This window comes from Thalassophryne amazonica, chromosome 6, assembly GCF_902500255.1.
Source record: "Thalassophryne amazonica chromosome 6, fThaAma1.1, whole genome shotgun sequence".
Classification (NCBI taxonomy): domain Eukaryota; kingdom Metazoa; phylum Chordata; class Actinopteri; order Batrachoidiformes; family Batrachoididae; genus Thalassophryne; species Thalassophryne amazonica.
The window spans coordinates 22067549-22086565 of record NC_047108.1 but is presented as its reverse complement, the minus strand read 5'-3'; the positions used below and the strand labels follow the sequence as shown (position 1 = coordinate 22086565).

The 19017-nt window shown below is 41.3% G+C and overlaps 1 protein-coding gene across 1 annotated transcript in view; it reads left to right on the top strand.

Moving 5' to 3' along the window:
- Positions 1 to 19017, top strand: part of LOC117511426 (IQ motif and SEC7 domain-containing protein 2-like) — a 149320-nt gene that overhangs the window by 5340 nt on the left and 124963 nt on the right. The window contains 5 exon segments of the mRNA XM_034171454.1: positions 1370 to 1511; positions 1513 to 1539; positions 16452 to 16625; positions 16706 to 16798; positions 17153 to 17751. Coding sequence (XP_034027345.1) covers positions 1370 to 1511; positions 1513 to 1539; positions 16452 to 16625; positions 16706 to 16798; positions 17153 to 17751 — 1035 coding nt within the window.

The following is a 19017-nucleotide window of genomic DNA, read 5'->3' as shown; positions in this document are numbered from 1 at the left end:
TAAACCTACAAAATCACATTAAATCAATAACATTAACACTGTTAAACTAACATGAACCACAATAACGTCAAACCCCAAACCTTTATGGTGCATTGCAGCACAAAATCCATTGTTTATTGGTTAACTAAAAGTGCGATTTCTTCAAAAATATTGTCCTATTAACTTTCTGTTTTCACAGCATTCATTCTTGACCCAAAATATATAAGCAGACCAAAAGGCCAAATGTCAGCTGGCCCCAGTTTTTGCATGATCGAAGCCACACACACACACACACACACACACACACACACACACACACACACACACACACACAACACACACACACACACACACACCACACACACACACACAACACACACACACCACACACACAGAGGCCACTTGGCTATTATAACATAGAATTCCAATTCAATTATTATTTTATATAGCACAAAATCACACCCATTACTTCGTTACTTTCACTCTCATGAAAATTGTCTTTATGGAAAATTGCATTCCAAAACAGAATGCAGTGGCTCAGAGAGGTCGCCCTGAGCAAGTGGGTCACCAGGCCGCTGTGTCAGCTTCAGTCAAGGCATCATATATTACAGGATCAGCTTGATAAGGAACTATTAATGAAAGTGTTATGGAGGAGAGTTGGAAATAAATAAGTTTTCTACTTCTACTCATTCCTTTTCGAATATGAAAAAACCACCAGTGATTGACAATTTCTGTTGCTTGATGGTTTTCATTGTCCATGAATATTTTTCACTGATGTGGACTTGTTTGTATGACTTTATTTATTTATTTTTTTTGTCCATTTACGTTTGCAATACATTTCAATTCATTGTAATTCAAATTAATTATTTATATAGAACCAATGACAACATGAGTAAGGTCAAGCCTCACCAACTCCTCCTGATCAAGCACATAGGTAACAGTGGAAAATTCAATTAAACAAAATGACATCCTTTTCTTCTGTAATGTGAAATATATTTGAATGAATATTTAAATGGTTGTGCAGGATCTAACTCAGGGGTGAGCAACTTGTTCCAGAACGGGTCCAAGAGGGTGCAGGTTTTCTTTGCAGCCACTGACTCCACCCTTTGATTTCACTGATTAATATCACTTTGCGTAGATGGAATCAGTTAATCAGTGAAATCACCTGGTGAAATCAGCTGCATAGAAAACCTGCACCCTCTTGGCCCTTTCAGGAACAAGTTGCCCACCCCTGATCTAACTGGAGAATTGGTTGCTTCATTTGCAAAGAACAGTCATTATTTTAATGAAAAGAGACAGTTCCAATATCAGCAAAATGTGCATTGTTTTTGGCCCTTTACACAATAAACTTTATCAGAGATATATAAAAGTATCACTTGTCCCCCTCCAGGCTGGCTCACCTGTCCTCTCCGACCAGTCCTGCAAGTCTGGCCTGGGCTCAGCACAGTCGTCACCAGCCGGCCAGTCTGGCACTCCGAAAACAGGAAGAGGAGGAAAGCAAACGCAGCAAGGCACTATCAGACAGCTATGAAACTCTCAACAGACCTCCAGGACAAGAAGGTGTGAAGGACAAATCATCAACATGAGTACATACAGTTAACAATATTCTATAAGTAAATAAATGTGTAAACAGGATATGTGGGCTTTGAAAATAATAGCAAACAAATGTGATTTGGTGTAAAAATAATCCTATTCTATAAACTGTGTTATAGTAGATAAAGTGACATAGCAGTTTAATCTCCTGTTTTGGTTTACGGTGGTTTGTGTCCATTGTTCCGTCTATTCATGTCACTATCCTTGCTGCTGTTTTGTTGTCCTTCAGCCAACGATAGTGAAGTTTGGTTGATGTTGGTCGTGCTCTCTGAGTCTGTTTTGGTTGTTTGTGATTAGTGTCTCTGATGTCTTGGTGCAGCAGGCAGGTGTCAGAAAGTGCAGCTCGGTCTCCACCTGGTGTTGGGACAGTGGGTCTGTCACAGTCTGTCTTTTCTTGGGGAGCCAGTCTTGTCTGTGGTGGCCTTTCTCCACGGCCAGGATGTGCTCACTGAGTCTGTACATGGTCAAGGATTTCCTGAGCTTTGGGTTGGCACAGTGCTCAGGTATTCTGCCACCGGTTCTGACTGTTTAGGAACAAACATCATTCCATTTTACTCTGGTTTTTGGTTGATTTTTTTTTTCCAGTGCGTCACATAGTTTTCTTTTGGTTTTCTTGTAATTTGGTTAAGTCTAACAGGGTTTGTGTTTAGTGGCTCTGCTTGTGTTTGTGTAGAGAGTCCCAGAACTAGCTGGCTGAGGGGCGTCTCTCTACAGTCTCTCTGTGGATCAGGGCTTTATTATGGCACATACTGAGGTCACTGTTTTTAAGCTTGGTCATAAAATTTAACTGCTCTCTTTTGAACTTTAATAATTAGTGGGTATTGTCCTAATTCTGCTCTGGTGTCTTGTTTGGTGTTTTCCGTTAAACGTGGAGGATGGATAGAATTCTGCAACCCCAATTCCAATGAAGTTGGAACATTGTGAAAAATGTAAATAAAAACAGAATGCAATGATTTGCAAATCCTCTTCAACCTATATTCAGTTGAATACACAACAAAGACAAGATATTTAATGTTCAAACTGATAAACTTTATTATTTTTGTGCAAATATTTGCTCATTTTGAAATGGATGCCTGCAACACGTTTCAAAAAAGCTGGGACAGTGGTATGTTTACCACTGTGTTACATCACCTTTTCTTCTAACAACACTCAATAAGCGTTTGGGAACTGAGGACACTAATTGTTGAAGATTTGTCGGTGGAATTCTTTCCCATTCTTGCTTGATGTACGCTTCATAATGCGCCCACACATTTTCCAATGGGCGACAGGTCTGGACTGCAGGCAGGCCCTTCTAGTACCCACACTCTTTACTACAAAGCCATGCTGTTGTAACACTTGCAGAATGTGGCTTGACATTGTCTCGCTGAAATAAGCAGGGACGTCCCTGAAAAAGACATTGCTTGGATGGCAGCATGTGTTGCTCCAAAACCTGGATGTACCTTTCAGCATTGATGGTGCCATCCCAGATGTGCAAGTTTTCCATGCCTTGGGCACTAACACACCCCCATACCATCACAGATGCTGGCTTTTGAACTTTGCGCTGGTAACAATCTGGATGGTCTTTTTCCTCTTTTGTCCAGAGGACATGACATCCATGATTTCGAAAAACAATTTGAAATGTGGACTCATCAGACCACAGCACACTTTCCCACTTTGCACCTGTCCCATTTCAAATGAGCTTGAGCCCAGAGAAGGCGGTGGTGTTTCTGGATGTTGTTGATGTATGGCTTTCACTTTGCATGATAGAGTTTTAAACTTGCATTGTTGATGTAGCGTCCAAGGGCGCAATTTAGAACTAGAAATTGGGGGGGACAAAGTGCGAGGCCCGCAGGGCCAAAGCCATAGGCCGGAGGTCCGGGGGCCGTTTTAGGCCCCCAGAAGCCAACCAGTTTCTAGATAAGCTCAGGTGCATTCTGAGCATCCAGAACAGTAATTTTAATGTTTTGAGAAGACCATCAAGTGGACACCATTTAACTTAGGACAATTTGAAACTGTGGATATAAGTACTTTATTCTGAGAATAGCCAGCATTGATTTATTAACATCCTGGTGTAAATAAGGTATCACCACATGTGTAGAACTCAAAAAGAATGAGAGGTTGCATTCTCATTAAAAAAAACAACTGCAATGTGGCAAAATGTATTCATAAATATGAGAACAGGCTCTTAATAATTATTAACTATCGCATACTGTTTGTTTTTTCTCAAGATTGTTTTTGCATAAGTTTGAAAAAACAACAGATCATAGGTTTAGGATAAATTACTTATCATGAATTTAATTTTTCGAAGTGGCACTAATGACAACACTCATACTGAACATAATTTCACTTGCATAGACTGATTTGGAGATCATGCAATAATTCCAGATGGGCTTTCTGAGGTCCCAGATAGATTTTCTGATTTCCCTTTCTAACTTCAGAATTAGTAAATTAGCGTATGGTCCATTGATACTTATGTGTAGACACTAGTCCCTAGAGGCAACTATTTTTGGTTTCAAATCTGGGCAAATGCAGTCCCCAGAAAATTCCGAATGTGACAACAAGAAACAGGTGTTGTAAACAAGTCAATGCCTGCTAAAAATACAAACTTGCAGAAACAAAGATATTATTCTGACATGGTTTTGCACATAAGACTGACATGGTTTGCACATAAGACTGGCATAGCATATTTCAAGTACACACATAGTCAGAAGGTGGGGGGGCATACCATACTCTGTCCCCCCTGGTTGAAAAGGTGGTGGGGACATGTCCCCCCTATCCCCCCACCAAATTGCACCCATGGTAGCAACAAACTGTGTTAACTGACAATGGTTTTCTGAAGTGTTTCCTGAGCCCACGCGGTAAGATCCTTTACATGATGATGTCGGTTTTTAATGCAGTGCCGCCTGAGGGATCGAAGGTCACGGACATTCAGTGTTGGGTTCGGCCTTGCTGCTTATGTGTGGACAGTTCTCCAGATTCTCTGAATCTTCTGATTATATTATGGACTGTAGATGATAGAATCCCTAAATTCCTTGCAACTGAACGTTGAGAAACATTTATCTTAAACTGTTGGACTATTTTTTCATGCAGTTGTTGACAAAGTGGTCGCCCCATCTTTGCTTGTGAATGACTGAGACTTTTGGTGATGCTCCTTTATACCCAATCATGACTCTCACCTGTTTCCAATTAGGTGTTCTTTGACATTCATCAACTTTCCCAGTCTTTTGTTGCCCCGTCCCAACTTAATTGAAACATGTTGCAGGCGTCCATTTCAAAATGAGCAAATATGTGCACAAAAACAACAAAGTCTATCAGTTTGAACATTAAATATCTTGTTTTTGTGGTGTATTCATTTGAATATAGGATGAAGAGGATTTTCAAATCATTGTATTCTGTTAGTATTTGAGGGTGTTCATGCAGAGTCTCAATTTGGTGTTTGTCCCATTTTGCTAAATCTTGGTTGGCGAGTGGGCCGCAGATCTCGCACCCCACAAAGAGAAATGGGTTCTATGACAGAGTTCAGTATTTGGAGCCAGATTTGATTGGGATGACTACTTTTGATGTTCTTTTTGATGTCATAAAAAACCCTTCTTGCCTCGTGTCTCAGGTCATTTACAGCTTTGTTGAAGTTGCTTCTGGTGCTGATGTTTATTCTGAGGTAGGTGTAGTTTTTTGTGTGTTCTAGGACTGTCTTATCCAGGAAGAAATGCTATTTGCGTGACTGCAGGCTGGGTCCTTTTTGGATATCATCATTTTGGTCTTGGTTAGATTCACTGTCGAGGTCCAGGTTTGGGAGAAATTGTGTAGAAGGTCAAGTTGTTGTTGTAGCCCTTCTTTGGTTGGAGAAAGCAATACCAGGTCATCTGCCAAAAACAGGCCTTTAGTTTCTGTGTCCACTAGAGTGATACCCAGTGCTGCCAACTGTTCTAATGATTTGGCCAATTGTTGATGTAGATGTTGAAGAAGGTTATGGCTCAAAATGTGTCCCTGTCTGACCCCTGCTTAGGGCAAAGAAGTCTGTGTGTTTTTTGCCGATCTTAATGGCACACTTGTTGTTTATGTACATTGACTGTATGATGTCATGTTTTTGCCTCCCTCTCTCTCTCTCTCTCTCTCTCTCTGTGTGTGTGTGTGTGTGTGTGTGTGTGTGTGTGTGCGTGCGTGCGTGCATGCGTGCGTGTGTGTGTGTGTATTTATAGGCCCTGTCACACCTTGACATTTTAGCCAGGGTATGCCAATGTATTAAAAATACGCTGGTGTATGTGTCATAAATTATGGGTAAGTTTTGTATAAGTTAAGTGCACAGTGAAGCACACTGATATATGTCGTAACATGGTGAGTACATCAAGAAATTTGGGGCATGCACAATATTTTTGACATATGACTCATACGTCCCATATACACGGGACATAATTTGTAGGTAAGTTATGCAATTGTTGACACACGTTTCTTGTAAGTTACTCAAAAGTCGAAATACGTTTATTGATGCTGTGCATTGATTGGCTGAAAGCTGCAGTCCTCATGTGAACAGTTCAGACTGTTATAATTATTAAAACCATTCACATACAGAGTAAACATAAAGTCTTAATCTGACCTGTTAGTTTCAGTCGGATTCATCATCACAGCCTGACAAAACGTATATATATATATATATATATAAATCCTTGAATTCCTTGTCGTGGCTGAAGAGACACTGCGTTTTAAAGAAGTGCCTTTGTGTTTTGTGCGTTTGTGCATGGAGAGTCACAGTACCTCATTCATTCACCTCACTGTTTATCACAGACATCAGTCGACTCTTCTGCATTCTACACACCATGAACATAAACCCATGATTCACCAAGACAAAAATTAAATTAAATTAAATTTAAAAATGATTATATTACTCTGATTGGCCTCTGTATGGAGGGGAGAGGCCACGCGAAAGCATTCCTGCTCTTGACGTGCATGTCAACATTTACATGCTCCACTTACCAGACACAAGGGTTCTGCTGTCGGTGGAAATGCAAGCCAAGCCAGACTGAACTTTTCCAACCCAGACCATACTGTGCTGTACCGACCTCGATCGCTCGGAGGAAATGGGGCTGTCAGCATACGCTGGCTAAATCATCATGGTGGCAATCCTAGGGTTGGGATCTCATAGATCCAATATTTGTTGTTGTGTCACCTTTGACAGCATCCCACTCTGGTTTGATAAACACTCCTTTCTATAGATGTTTGTACGTTTCCCCATCCCACTCAGTTTCGTAGGGAAAAATACTCACAAGGCAATCAATGCTTTAATTGTGTTTGATTAAAACTCCCAATAACATCAAAGATGGAATAAAGTCACATTAAAACATATTTAATCTTTTAATCTTTCAAATTAATTAACCTACTTGGACCACAAAACTGACAAAGAACTGCAAATAACCAAAGACAACATAAAGCAAAGACACAATGAGGGAGGTGTATCTCGTATGGCAAGTAAGGAGGGACATAAGCAGACACACGCAACAATGTGGAACGGTGGAGGACGTGACAGACACATAACCACTGGAAGGAGGGAGTGAAGGAATAAACATGTAGGATTCAGACACACAAGATATAAAAAGTCACAACCGGGGGAGACAAAGACTTGACCAATAACCATATACGCACACATAATGGGCTGGGAACAGACAACAGAACAGCGACAGACCATGGGAGCACACACCCACATTCGCACCTACATATAGAAACGAAACACGATTGCACACAGGCCAACACATGCACACACAGGACACAGACATATCAACCACATAGGAGACAGCTGAGACACGACAGAGGACAGAACGTCTAATGCAGGGGTTTTCAATGTGTGGGACAGTGAGCCTCACCTCAGAGAACAGTTGAATAGCTGCACCCCCCCAATCGACACACATACACACAATTTCAATATCGTCGTATGTTTCTTTTTAGTCTTTTACACATCTTAAATACATTTTAAAAGTAGTTGTGTGTTTTTAAGGAACTGTCTATGCATTTACACATTTTACAGCCTTTGTAAAATTTTGTCATATTTGAAACATTGTTTTTTAAACATTTAAACATCTCTGTATGTTTTCAAATGTGTTTGGCATAACTAACATTTTAACATAAATAATAAGGGATGGGTATTGATTGTGGCAGCTGGTGAAAAAAGTCTTGGTGGGACTGGTGTACCAATAGATTTCCTTGCCTAGTCCAGCACAGGCACTCAAATAACACATCCTGGGGTTCACAATGACACCGACTTTAACAGACTAGAAAATATCAGCAAATTTAGACTCTTTCAAAATATGGAAAAATTCCTCAATCGACAAAAGAACATTATGTACATACGACAGTGTTCACAACACCTTCAGAAAAAGACAGGGAGAGAGAGAGAGAGAGAGAGAGAGAGAGGCAGTGGTTGGCACAGCAAACCAAAAAGTTAACTTCAATAACAGCTAATCAGCTGACTGAAAAGTTATCTTTGATAAAGCTAAACTGATAAACCACCCAAAAATTTATCAAAAGCTGCAGCTAACTGACAACTTTCAAAATTGAGTTTTTACACCACGATCACAAACCCAAACACCACTGATTAACTGATTCCATCTGCTCAAAGTGATATTAATCAGTGAAATCACCTGGTGGAATCAGTGGCTGCAAAGAAAACCTGCACCCTCTTGGCCCTTTCTGGAACAAGTTGCCCACCCTGGTCTAAATTAAAAAATGCTTCAATCATATAGAAAACGACACCACATTATTTGCCTGATCATAAAGATTCCAAAAAAGGTATAGTTTGGACAATCTGTGACTGAATGTTATGGCGTTATGAGGTAAAAGCACCAAGAATGGTGACAAAGGTCAGTTTCAGTTTGTACAGGGGTCAAAAGTTAAAGTTGCTCCATTAATTTTGCTCCAAATGTACTTGTGCTGAATTCGATGCTTGTATCACCATTTGAAGGATTGTTTCAGTTATCTGCTGCACTAAAAAGCCAACAGAGCATGAAGCAGCTGCTGTCTGTTAGCTTAAATATATGTATATAAGGTAACCTGAATTAAAGGAGAAATGCTGCTTTTAACAACCTGGACCTCATTTCTGACATAAAATACGGTCATTTACTCACCAATATAAGTTTGGTGTGATTAGAAGTCCATAGTTCAAATGACATGTTCAATTCAAATCTGGATCAAACATTTTTCTTCTTCTACTAAGGTGGATTAGAACTTTTTGTGGTACACAGCACAAACTACTGGACAGGAGGAACCTAGCAGTCAATGTGACTCACTAATTTGAAAATGCAGCTCTTTCAACCAGACGTGTGGTGCCGTGACATGTCAATCATCTGTGTCCATTCAGATTTCAGGAAAGTCCAGTGAAACCCTGGCCTCTGCTCTAGCTCCACCCATGCCAGGAAGTGTTTGACATTTGAACATATCCTGTTTCACTGTGACTGATAAATTGGCACTTCCTGTTTGAGTGTGAGCTTGCCACTGAGTTCCCACGAGATTCCATGGGATCTCGTCTGTCAATCCAGGAAGTGTTTGAAATTTGAACATTTCCTGTTTTACTGTGGATTTGAAAATTGGCACTTCCTGTTTGGGACACCCTGTACCATGAGTGAGCTTTCTGCCACTGCGTGAAGCTTTGCTCATATAAAAATGGATTGATAAACATATTTCTGGTTTTCACAGTAAAAAACAAACTTTTTTCTGATTCAAATTTTTGGTTTTGGTGTGAATTTATGGTCACTATTTTAATGTAGTATGTACAAATGAAAGAAAAAACTGTAAAGGCACACGGGTGAGGTTGTGCTGAAAAAAATGACACCAAGCAAGGAACAGTAAACAGTTTTTAAGGTAAATTATGAATGTAAACCAAAAGTAGTCAAAAACACCCATTATTACAATATATGTCATCAACAAGAGGAAATGGACTCAGAATGCAAGACAGTGGACACAAGAGATAAGGTGCAAAAGGACGGGTGTTTAATGATCCAAAAATGCAAAAGCAGCAGTGATAACAAAAAAGGACTCAAAGGTCACAGTCCAGATAATCCCAAAATAGTGCAAATGCATCTTAAGCACGCCAAAAAGTAGAATAATTAAAATCTACTGTACAAAGACTCAGCCAAGTGTCACTTACATCAGTGATAACAAAAATTAAATACCTATTAAATGCCAACTAAGTACCTGTTCACTAATTGAACGCGTGTGGTGATCACATGAGGGCGAACAAGCAAACAGAAAATCACAACCCACTTACAAGTGACCATAATAACAAAATAACTGTGATCATCAAATTAGAACTTAGACACTCACAAAAGCAATACAGCATAAACCTAAAACAGAATCACAAGACATCAAACACGAAGAGAAAATACAAGACATAAATACAAAATGAGAGACACAAATACAAATGTGAGAGGCGGCGCCCAATTGCGAGCACCAGCCAAATGCATGCGCGATCCAGAGGCACAGAGTGTAACCGCGGAACAGAGACATCATACCCGATCACAGATGGTGGAGCCCGCTGACAGAAACACTGACACTGACACTGACACTGTGATAAAACACAGCACTGAGATCGAACAGCACCAGAACTGTAGTGGTGTCTGAATTCATTGCAAACAGAAGATCATTTACCACTTTAGTCAGATCTGTTTCTGTGGAATATGTTCTAAATGCAGACTGCAGTGGCTCAAAGAGATTAGTCTGAGTACGGTGGTCCACGAGCTGCTGAGAAACACTTTTTTTCCAGTCAGTATATGGTCATACGGTAGTATGTCCTTTAGAGGGTAGAAGTCCAGTGACAGAATCCATACAGATATGAGTCCATGGCTGCTCAGGAACAGACAGAGGCAAAAGAGTGCTGGCTGGAGGACGGTTGGAGGACTTGTGCATGGCACAATCCTGACAGGCATTCACAAACTCAGTAATATCAGAAATCATGCGAGGCCACCAAAATTGTTGCTGAACCACAAACGTTGTCTTCTTTATACCCAGATGACAGGAAAACCAATTACGGTGGGCCCAATCAATAATCTCCCCCCTGAAGGGAACAGGAACAAACAATTTCCCCATGGGACAATCATTCGAAACTGACTTGTTTTCTAGAGCTGCTTTAACACTGGTAAGCCCAGAGATTTTTGTTTCTTCTGCCTGCCCCCCCTTTACAAAACGTTAATTCCTCTCCATATGCTAACATTTGGAGAGGAATCATGGGCGACATGCCCCCCCATCTTTTTCAACCAGGGGGGACAGAATATGGTATGCCCCCCCTCCCCCACCTTCTGACATATATGTGTGTACTTGAAACATGCTATGCCAGTCTTATGTGCAAACCATGTCAGTCTTATGTACAAAACCATGTCAGAATAGTATCTTTGTTTCTGCAAGTTTGTATTTTTAGCAGTATTGACTTGTTTACAACACCTGTTTCTTGTTTGTCACATTCTGAATTTTCTGGGACTGCATTTGCCCAGATTTGAAACCAAAAATAGTTGCCTCTAGGGACGAGTGTCTACACATAAGTATCAATGGACCATATGCTAATTTACTAAATTCTGAAAGTTAGAAAAGGAAATCAGAAAAGCTATCTGGGACCTCAGAAAGCCCATCTGCAATTATTGCTTGATCTCCAAAATCAGTCTATGCAAGCGAAATTATGTTCAGTATGAGTGTTGTCATTAGTGCCACTTCGAAAATTAAATTCATGATAAGTAATTTATCCTAAACTTATGATCTGTTGTTTTTTTCAAACTTATGCAAAACCAAAAAAATACAGTATGCCATAGTTAATAATTATTAAGAGCCTGTTCTTTCATATTTATGAATACATTTTACCACATTGCAGTTGTTTTTTAATGAAAACTCAACCTATCATTCTTTTTGAGTTCTACACATGTGGTGATACCTTATTTACACCAGGATGTTAATAAAATCAATGCTGGCTATTCTCAGAATAAAGTACTTATATCCACAGTTTTAAATTGCATAACTCAAATGGTGTCCACTTTACGGTCTTCTCAAAACATTAAAATTACTGTTGGATGCTCAGAATGCATCTGAGCTTATCTAGAAACCGCGGGCCTCGCACTTTGTCCCCCCCAGTTTCTAGTTCTAAATTGCGCCCTTGAGAGGAATTAATATGCAGCTCGAGTGAACCTGTCTGGGCACATTCCAAAGAAACAATAGGCCACATTCCTCTGTTGTGTCTGATTGAGCCTGAGTGCAAAAGTATTATTTCAGCTGGAGTCTGCCACCACTGCCCCTGCAACATTATTCATTTCGCAATTTCATTGAGGTCATATCTTATTTCATGTACTAAGAGTAACCATTTGGCATTTTATATTTTATTTAGCCAACAAACAGTTTTACCCTATTTTTATCATTTGATCCAAGATACATTTTCTATTTGTCTTAAAAAAAAAACATTTATTGTAATAATTGCCTGTCATTTTAAGAAGGGCAGAAGTATTTCTGATGAAAATCTTTCATGAATGGTAATTTGGTTCTAGGCTAAACACTAGTTACAATGACAATGTGTTGTACTAAGCTCACAATGTCATAGAACTGGGATTAGCACCCCCCCCCCCCCCAACAAAAAACATTTCATGTTGGAATAACAAACAGAAGGTATAACATCAGGAAGAAAACAATATTTTATTTCTCCCAAGGAAAATGCTTGTTACTATACAAAGACTATACAAAGCAGACAAATGTAGCATACAGTTGTCATAACTAGCAATTTCCACATTCCCAAGGTGCGTCTTTCCTACATTTGCCACAGGTGCATTTTCGGAAGTGTACACAACGTTCAGTGCTTCTGTTATTATTGCAGAGTATGCGCACCTGGCACTGTCTCTTTCTTCTGAGAAACTCTCATCTCACAACCCTGCTATTTGCGCTCTTCCCCGTGTGTCTCTTCCTGCAAATGTCGGTTTTGAAGTTCCTCGGCGAGCTCTAGCATGAACAATTGGCGGCTTTCTTTTGATCCTGTACATGCTGTGTATAAAACATGTGCATTTGTGGCAGTCATATCCAACAGGTTGTAAAACACAGCCATGGACCATGTCCATGTTCCTGCACGCACGGAGTAGTTGTGTAATTTCTGGCCCATAATATCAACACCGCATTTGAAATAGTTGTAATCAACAACAGTGTTCCGTTTTTGTTTTCGGGTGTCCACAATTTCCACTTTCTGATGCATGGTGCTCAGAAGACAGACAGATTTCTTTCTTTTTTTTTTTTTTTTGTTCCGTACACCGTCAGCAAGGCACTTCCAGATGTGAACACCTGTGTTGAGTACAACTGGCGGTCCGAGGTTTCCTTGGCAGTTGCTGGTAGCTCCCGACAATTTTTGTTGATGGGGCAAAGCAGTGTTGTTTTTCATTGAAGAAGCCAGTCAGCCAAAGACAGAGAGGTATCAAGGCATGGCACAAACCAGGTGGACACAAGTGCAACCTCTCACAGCAGGTGCACTTAGAAATAGGTTTAACTGTAGAAACAGGCAGGGATTCGGTACACAGGTGGTCCAACAACAATGGCAAAGGTACAGTCAGATGTGAGGCTGAGGCTTGGTCCAAAAAACAGGCTGAGGTCAAAAAAGACAGTGTGGTGGTATTCAGAGGCAAAGACAAGTAGAATGGAGAGGGCAAAACAAGGTCAGATACTGGCAGGCAGATCAAGACAGGGCATGAGGGCTGGAAAGTGAAATAAATTCAACAATCTAGTGGTGAGCTGTGAGACTGTGAGGGCTTAAATAACTGGTGTTGTAATTAGGGGAACAAGACACAGGTGTCAGTGAAAGTTCTGGAAGATCGCCCATTGGGCCTGACAAGTGTTACGATGCTTAGCCGTGCATAATTAAGCCAGATTATTGTGATCAGTATATACTAAAAATGCCATCTGTGCCCCCTCAAGCCAGTATCGCCACCAGATGCTGGCTTTTGAACTTTGCGCTGGTAACAATCTGGATGGTCTTTTTCCTCTTTTGTCTGGAGGACACGACGTCCATGATTTCCAAAAATAATTTGAAATTTGGACTCATCAGACCACAGCACACTTTTCCACTTTGCTTCTGTCCATTTCAAATGCGCTCAGGCCCAGAGAAGGCGGCGGCGTTTCTGGATGTTGTTGATGTATGGCTTTTAATTTGCATGGTAGAGTTTTAACTTGCACTTGTAGATGTAGCGATGAACTGTGTTAACTGACAATGGTTTTCTGATGTGTTACTGAGCCCACACGGTAAAATCCTTTACACAATGATGTTGGTTTTTAATGCAGTGCCATCTGAGGGATCGAAGGTCACAGACATTCAGTGTTGGTTTTCGGCCTTGCTGCTTACGTGTAGAAAGTTCTCCAGATTCTCTGAATCTTCTGATTATATTATGGACTATAGATGCTGGAATCCCCAAAATCCTTGCAATTGAACATTGAGAAACATTGTTCTTAAACTGTTGGACTATTTTTCATGCAGCTGTTGACAAAGTGGTGATCCTCACCCCATCTTTGCTTGTGAATGGCTGAGCCTTTTGGGGATGCTCGTTTTATACCCAATCATGACACTCACCTGTTTCCAATTAGGTGTTCTTTGAGCATTCATCAACTTTCCCAATCTTTTGTTGCCCCGTCCCAACTTTTTTGAACTGTGTTGCAGGCATCCATTTCAAAATGACTAAATATTTGCATAAAAACAATAAAGTTTATCAGTTTAAACATTAAATATCTTGTCTTTGTGGTGTATTCAATTGAATATAGGTTGAAGAGGATTTGCAAATCTTTGTGTTCTGTTTTTATTTACATTTTACCCAACATCCCAACTTCAAATTCTCAAAATCTAGGTAATACCTCAATAATCGCACCCACCTCAATAACAGGGTGTTTTGGCTAATTAAGCAGTGGTGGGCACAGTTCCACTAATCCGCTAACTATCGAAGATAATGTTTTCATTATTGGATTGGTGACTTCCGGTTTCAGCACTACTGGTCACACAGCTGGTCAGAAGTCACTGATGATGTGAGTTGTTCAGTTCATTATGTTTCAGGTTAACTGTATCAGTATCTGGTGTGTGTATGTGTGTGTGAGGCCTCACTGTGAAGTGTTTTGACCATATTATATGCAGTATAAATTCATTGCATTTACCATCAAGTGTTTCTATTCAAAAGTAATAGTGCTTCTCTTTCTCACTGAGTCATTGTCTTCCATGTAAGGTGTCCTTCATGTTTTTAGTGTGACATCTGCTCTCTGTGTATTTCCATGGGCTTTGTTCCCTGTTCACAGATGTGCATGCTCATGTGTGTTTTGGTTTCCTCAATAATTTTCCCAAACACCTATATTCTGTCACCAATCTTCCATCACTCCGTGCTCCTCTGCTTGGTCTCTTGTGTTGTTTCCCTTACTGACCTGTACTGCCACTATGTGTTTTCTGAGATTTGCCTCCCATCTTCTAATCTGTTGCCGTCATATGTCTTGGAGCTGTGTTGTTACCCACTGCTTGTTTGATTGGATAACTTGTTTGTGGCTTACTGCACAGATACATTTGGTGGACAGCCTGAATTCCTGTGTCCTCGACCACGAACTGCTGCCTCCCAGAAATTACTGAGTGTGATAGCATTCAGAGTGGTTCCTGTGATGGTTCTTGGAGCCCAAACTGTCACGCATTGTTACGAATTGACATGGAAACTGTAGAGTTTTGACAGGAATTGTAATGCGGCATCACATTTCATTGCGTGCCGCTACAAATCACTTCTCTCATGTCCGCACAATTAAACCCTGCTGCACAGCAAGAAGGACAGTGACACCAAGTCGGCTCGTTCCAGTGCTCCACAGTGCTCTCCTGCAGGTGTTAGACATCCTGTTGTGACTGATGTTTGGGAGAACAAGTTTGAGCCAGACGAGAGCCGCATGCTCTCTCCGTCTCTTCCTCCTCCTTTCTGCGCTACTCCATGGCACAGAGCCCAACTAAGCATGCACATAAGCAGTCACAAAGTACTTCTTCTGCCGGGGATTCATCTGGAGCGATGCGGACTGTTAAGCCACTGACAGTCGGATGAATATGGGGGGGGTTGTGGAGACAGTTCGCCTGATTCACTACATTCATGACAGATTCATGATAGAATGTAACGATGTACTGTTACATGTAATAAACATTATTCTTGACCGTGTGAAATGGTTCCTGATAATTCTCCAGCAACACGTGCCATTAATTGTAATGCGTGGTAACAGGTTGCAGCAGTTCCCGAGGACACCTGACGCCTCTGCCCTGAATCATCACATTCGTAATCAGCGGCCAAGAACGTATGCTTCGTGGCATTAGTGGCTATGTGTAAATGCAGCATTACTCTGAAAAATCTGTGAGAAATAAAACCAGTTTTACCGATCTCAGTGTTGTTCCCTGCTCTGGGAACTTGGGGCCTTGTTACACTATCACTCTTCCCACTGCAATGACAACTTCCTCATGGATTAACATTAATTGACATGCTGTACAAAAAGATTTCAGTTTATGGCTTATCTCATGAGTTGTGGTTTTAGACTGCAGACGTCCCCCATGTCTGTCAGCAGGCTTCATTGGGTAAAACAAAGTCAGTAGGCTTCAGAAGTTTCACCGGCTATGCTCCTACTTTGCCTGTTGAAATCAGAAAGAACAATTCCATTGAATCTTTTAAGGCGAACCTTAATTTCTGCTGCCTATTATTAGTTTTATGGTTTTTATCTTAATTTTATTTGCTGGTATGTATGTTTTATTTATGTTTCAGATTTTAATATTGCTTGCTTTTAAGGATGTAAGACCTTGTTTTATTTGTGTATTTTTTATATCAAGTATTAACTATATAAATAAATTATTATTATTATTATTAAGAAAGATCATTTTCTGTCATGTCTTTGATTATCTGTCGTGATTTGGCCTGTAGGTGGAGATGCTGGAGAGGAAGTATGGGGGCCAGTTTGTTTCCCGGCGAGCAGCGAGGACAATCCAGACGGCGTTCAGACAATACCGCATGAACAAGAACTTTGAGAAGCTTCGCAGCTCCGCTTCTGAGAGCAGGATGACCCGCCGCATCATCCTGTCCAACATGAGGATGCAGGTACATACTAACAAACACTGAGGGGCATCAGCACGTGGGCCATTCCTGAGGATGTGTCTTGTCTTTCCTTTGTTGTCCAGTACTCCTTTGATGAGCATCAACCTCAGACTGAGGGGTCAGCCAGTCAACAGGAGACAGAGAGTCTGCAAAATATGGTCTCCTTCTCTAAGCAGGTAACCACAAATCACTTTTTCAGTCCAATAAAGAGCTCCTCATCATGAACAAGGCCACCAAACAGTGATGAACATGTTGGTGATTCTATTGGTAGCATGGCCCAAGCAGAGGGTCACCCCTTTGAGTCTGGTCTGCTTGAGGTTTCTTCCTCAGAGGGAGTTTGTCCTTACCAGTGTCGCCTGTGTGCTTGCTCTGGGGGTTGGTAAGGTTGGTAAGGTTAGACCTTACTTGTGTGAAGCACCTTGAGGCAGCTTTGTTGTGAGTTGGTGCTATATAAATAAATGAAATTGAATTGAAATTGAGTCTTAAAAAAGGTTCAACTGATCAGAACTCTGTGACTGATGTTTCTGCAGATGAACTGTTTGGTTGCATCCACGGATGACTCCCTCTCCTGCCTGCCAGAGTGTGAAGATTCCCAGGATGCATGTAGGGAAGGAGAAGAGGAGGATGATGAGGATGAAGGAGAGGAGGAGGAGGAGGAAGAGGAGGATGAAGATGATGGAGAAAATTACAGACGGTGCTCATGGCAGAACACTAACATGTCCTCCCACTGTGTGACAAGACCAGAAGGGGAAGGTGGGGGCAGAAAGAGTGGCACAGGAAGTGCAGCCATGCATGAAGACAGCAGCGCCACATCCTTCAGTGATGTCACTCTTTACATGAAAGAGGGCCGCCTCCCTTCATCACCACTTTCCCATCCTGCCTCCTGCTCAGACCTGGAGTACTGGGGACGAATGCAAGGGGTGCTTGTGGGCGAGAGGACCAACAGTCAAGAGGAAGAAGAAGGAGTGATGACCACCAAGCAGAGGAGCAGTACACCCTGTACTGAGTGTCAGGGGGAGTACAGAGGCAAGGTGGGGGGAGGAGCAGGAGGGGGAGGAGGAGGAGGAGGTCACCTCCCCATGCTGACTGTGGAACCACCCAGTGACAGCTCTGTCGACATGAGTGACAGGTCAGAAACATTTGATCATGAAGGTCTGCCCATTTGTTTCCCAGTGACCTCCATGATTATTAAGTAATTACTGTAATTAAATAGCCTTTATTCAATCAGATTTAAAAAATTGAGATCGAGACCTCTTTCAGAAGGATGACCTGGCCAAGAAAGGCAGCAGCACACGTCATAATGAACAAATAAACAGCAAGATAAACATTAAAATATACAACATACAAGGTGATGGTCTAGTGGTTAAGTGTTGGGCTTGAGACCAGAAGATCCTTGGTTCAAACCCCAGCCTGACAGGAAAATGACAAAGGGCCCTTGGGCAAGGTCCTTAATCCATTAGTTGCTCTCAGTGTGTAGTGAGCGCCTTGCATGGCAGCACCCTGACATCGTCATGATTCACAGGTAAACAGGGTACAGAAGGTGGTAGGGTGCAAAATGCAGACTCAGGCAGGTGGTTGAATAAAAAAAGGCTTTTTCGATACAGTGGGGCCAAAAAGTATTTAGTCAGTCCCTGATTGTGCAAGTTCTCCTACTTAGAAAGATGAGAGATGTCTGCAATTTTCATCATAGGTACACTTCAACTATGAGAGATAAAATGAGAAAGAAAAATCCAGGAAATCACATTGTAGGATTTTTAAAGAATATATTTGGAAATTATGGTGGAAAATAAGTATTTGGTCAATAACAAAAGTTCAACTCAGTACTTTGTAACATAATCTTTGTTGGCAATGACAGAGGTCAAATGTTTCCTGTAAGTCTTCACCAGGTTTGCACATACTGTAGCTGGTATTTTGGCCCATTCCTCCATGCAGATCTCCTCTAGAGCAGTGATGTTTTAGGGCTGTCGCTGGGCAACATGGATTTTCAACTCCCTCAACAAATTTTCTATGGGGTTGAAGTCTGGAGACTGGCTGGGCCACTCCAAGACCTTGAAATTCTTTTTACGGCGCCACACCTTCGTTGCCCGAGCAGGATCATTGTCTTGCTGGAAGACCCAGCCATGTTGCATCTTCAATGCTGTCACTGATGGAAGGAGGTTTTGGCTTAAAATCTCATGATACATGGCCCCGTTCATTCTTCCCTTAACACAGATCAGTTGTCCTGTCCCCTTTGCAGAAAAACAGCCCCAAAGCATGATGTTTCCACCCCCATGCTTCACAGTAGGTATGGTGTTCTTGGGATGCAACTCAGCATTCGTCTTCCTCCAAACATGACTAGTTGAGTTTTTACCAAAAAGTTCTATTTTGGTTTCATCTGACCACATGATATTCTCCC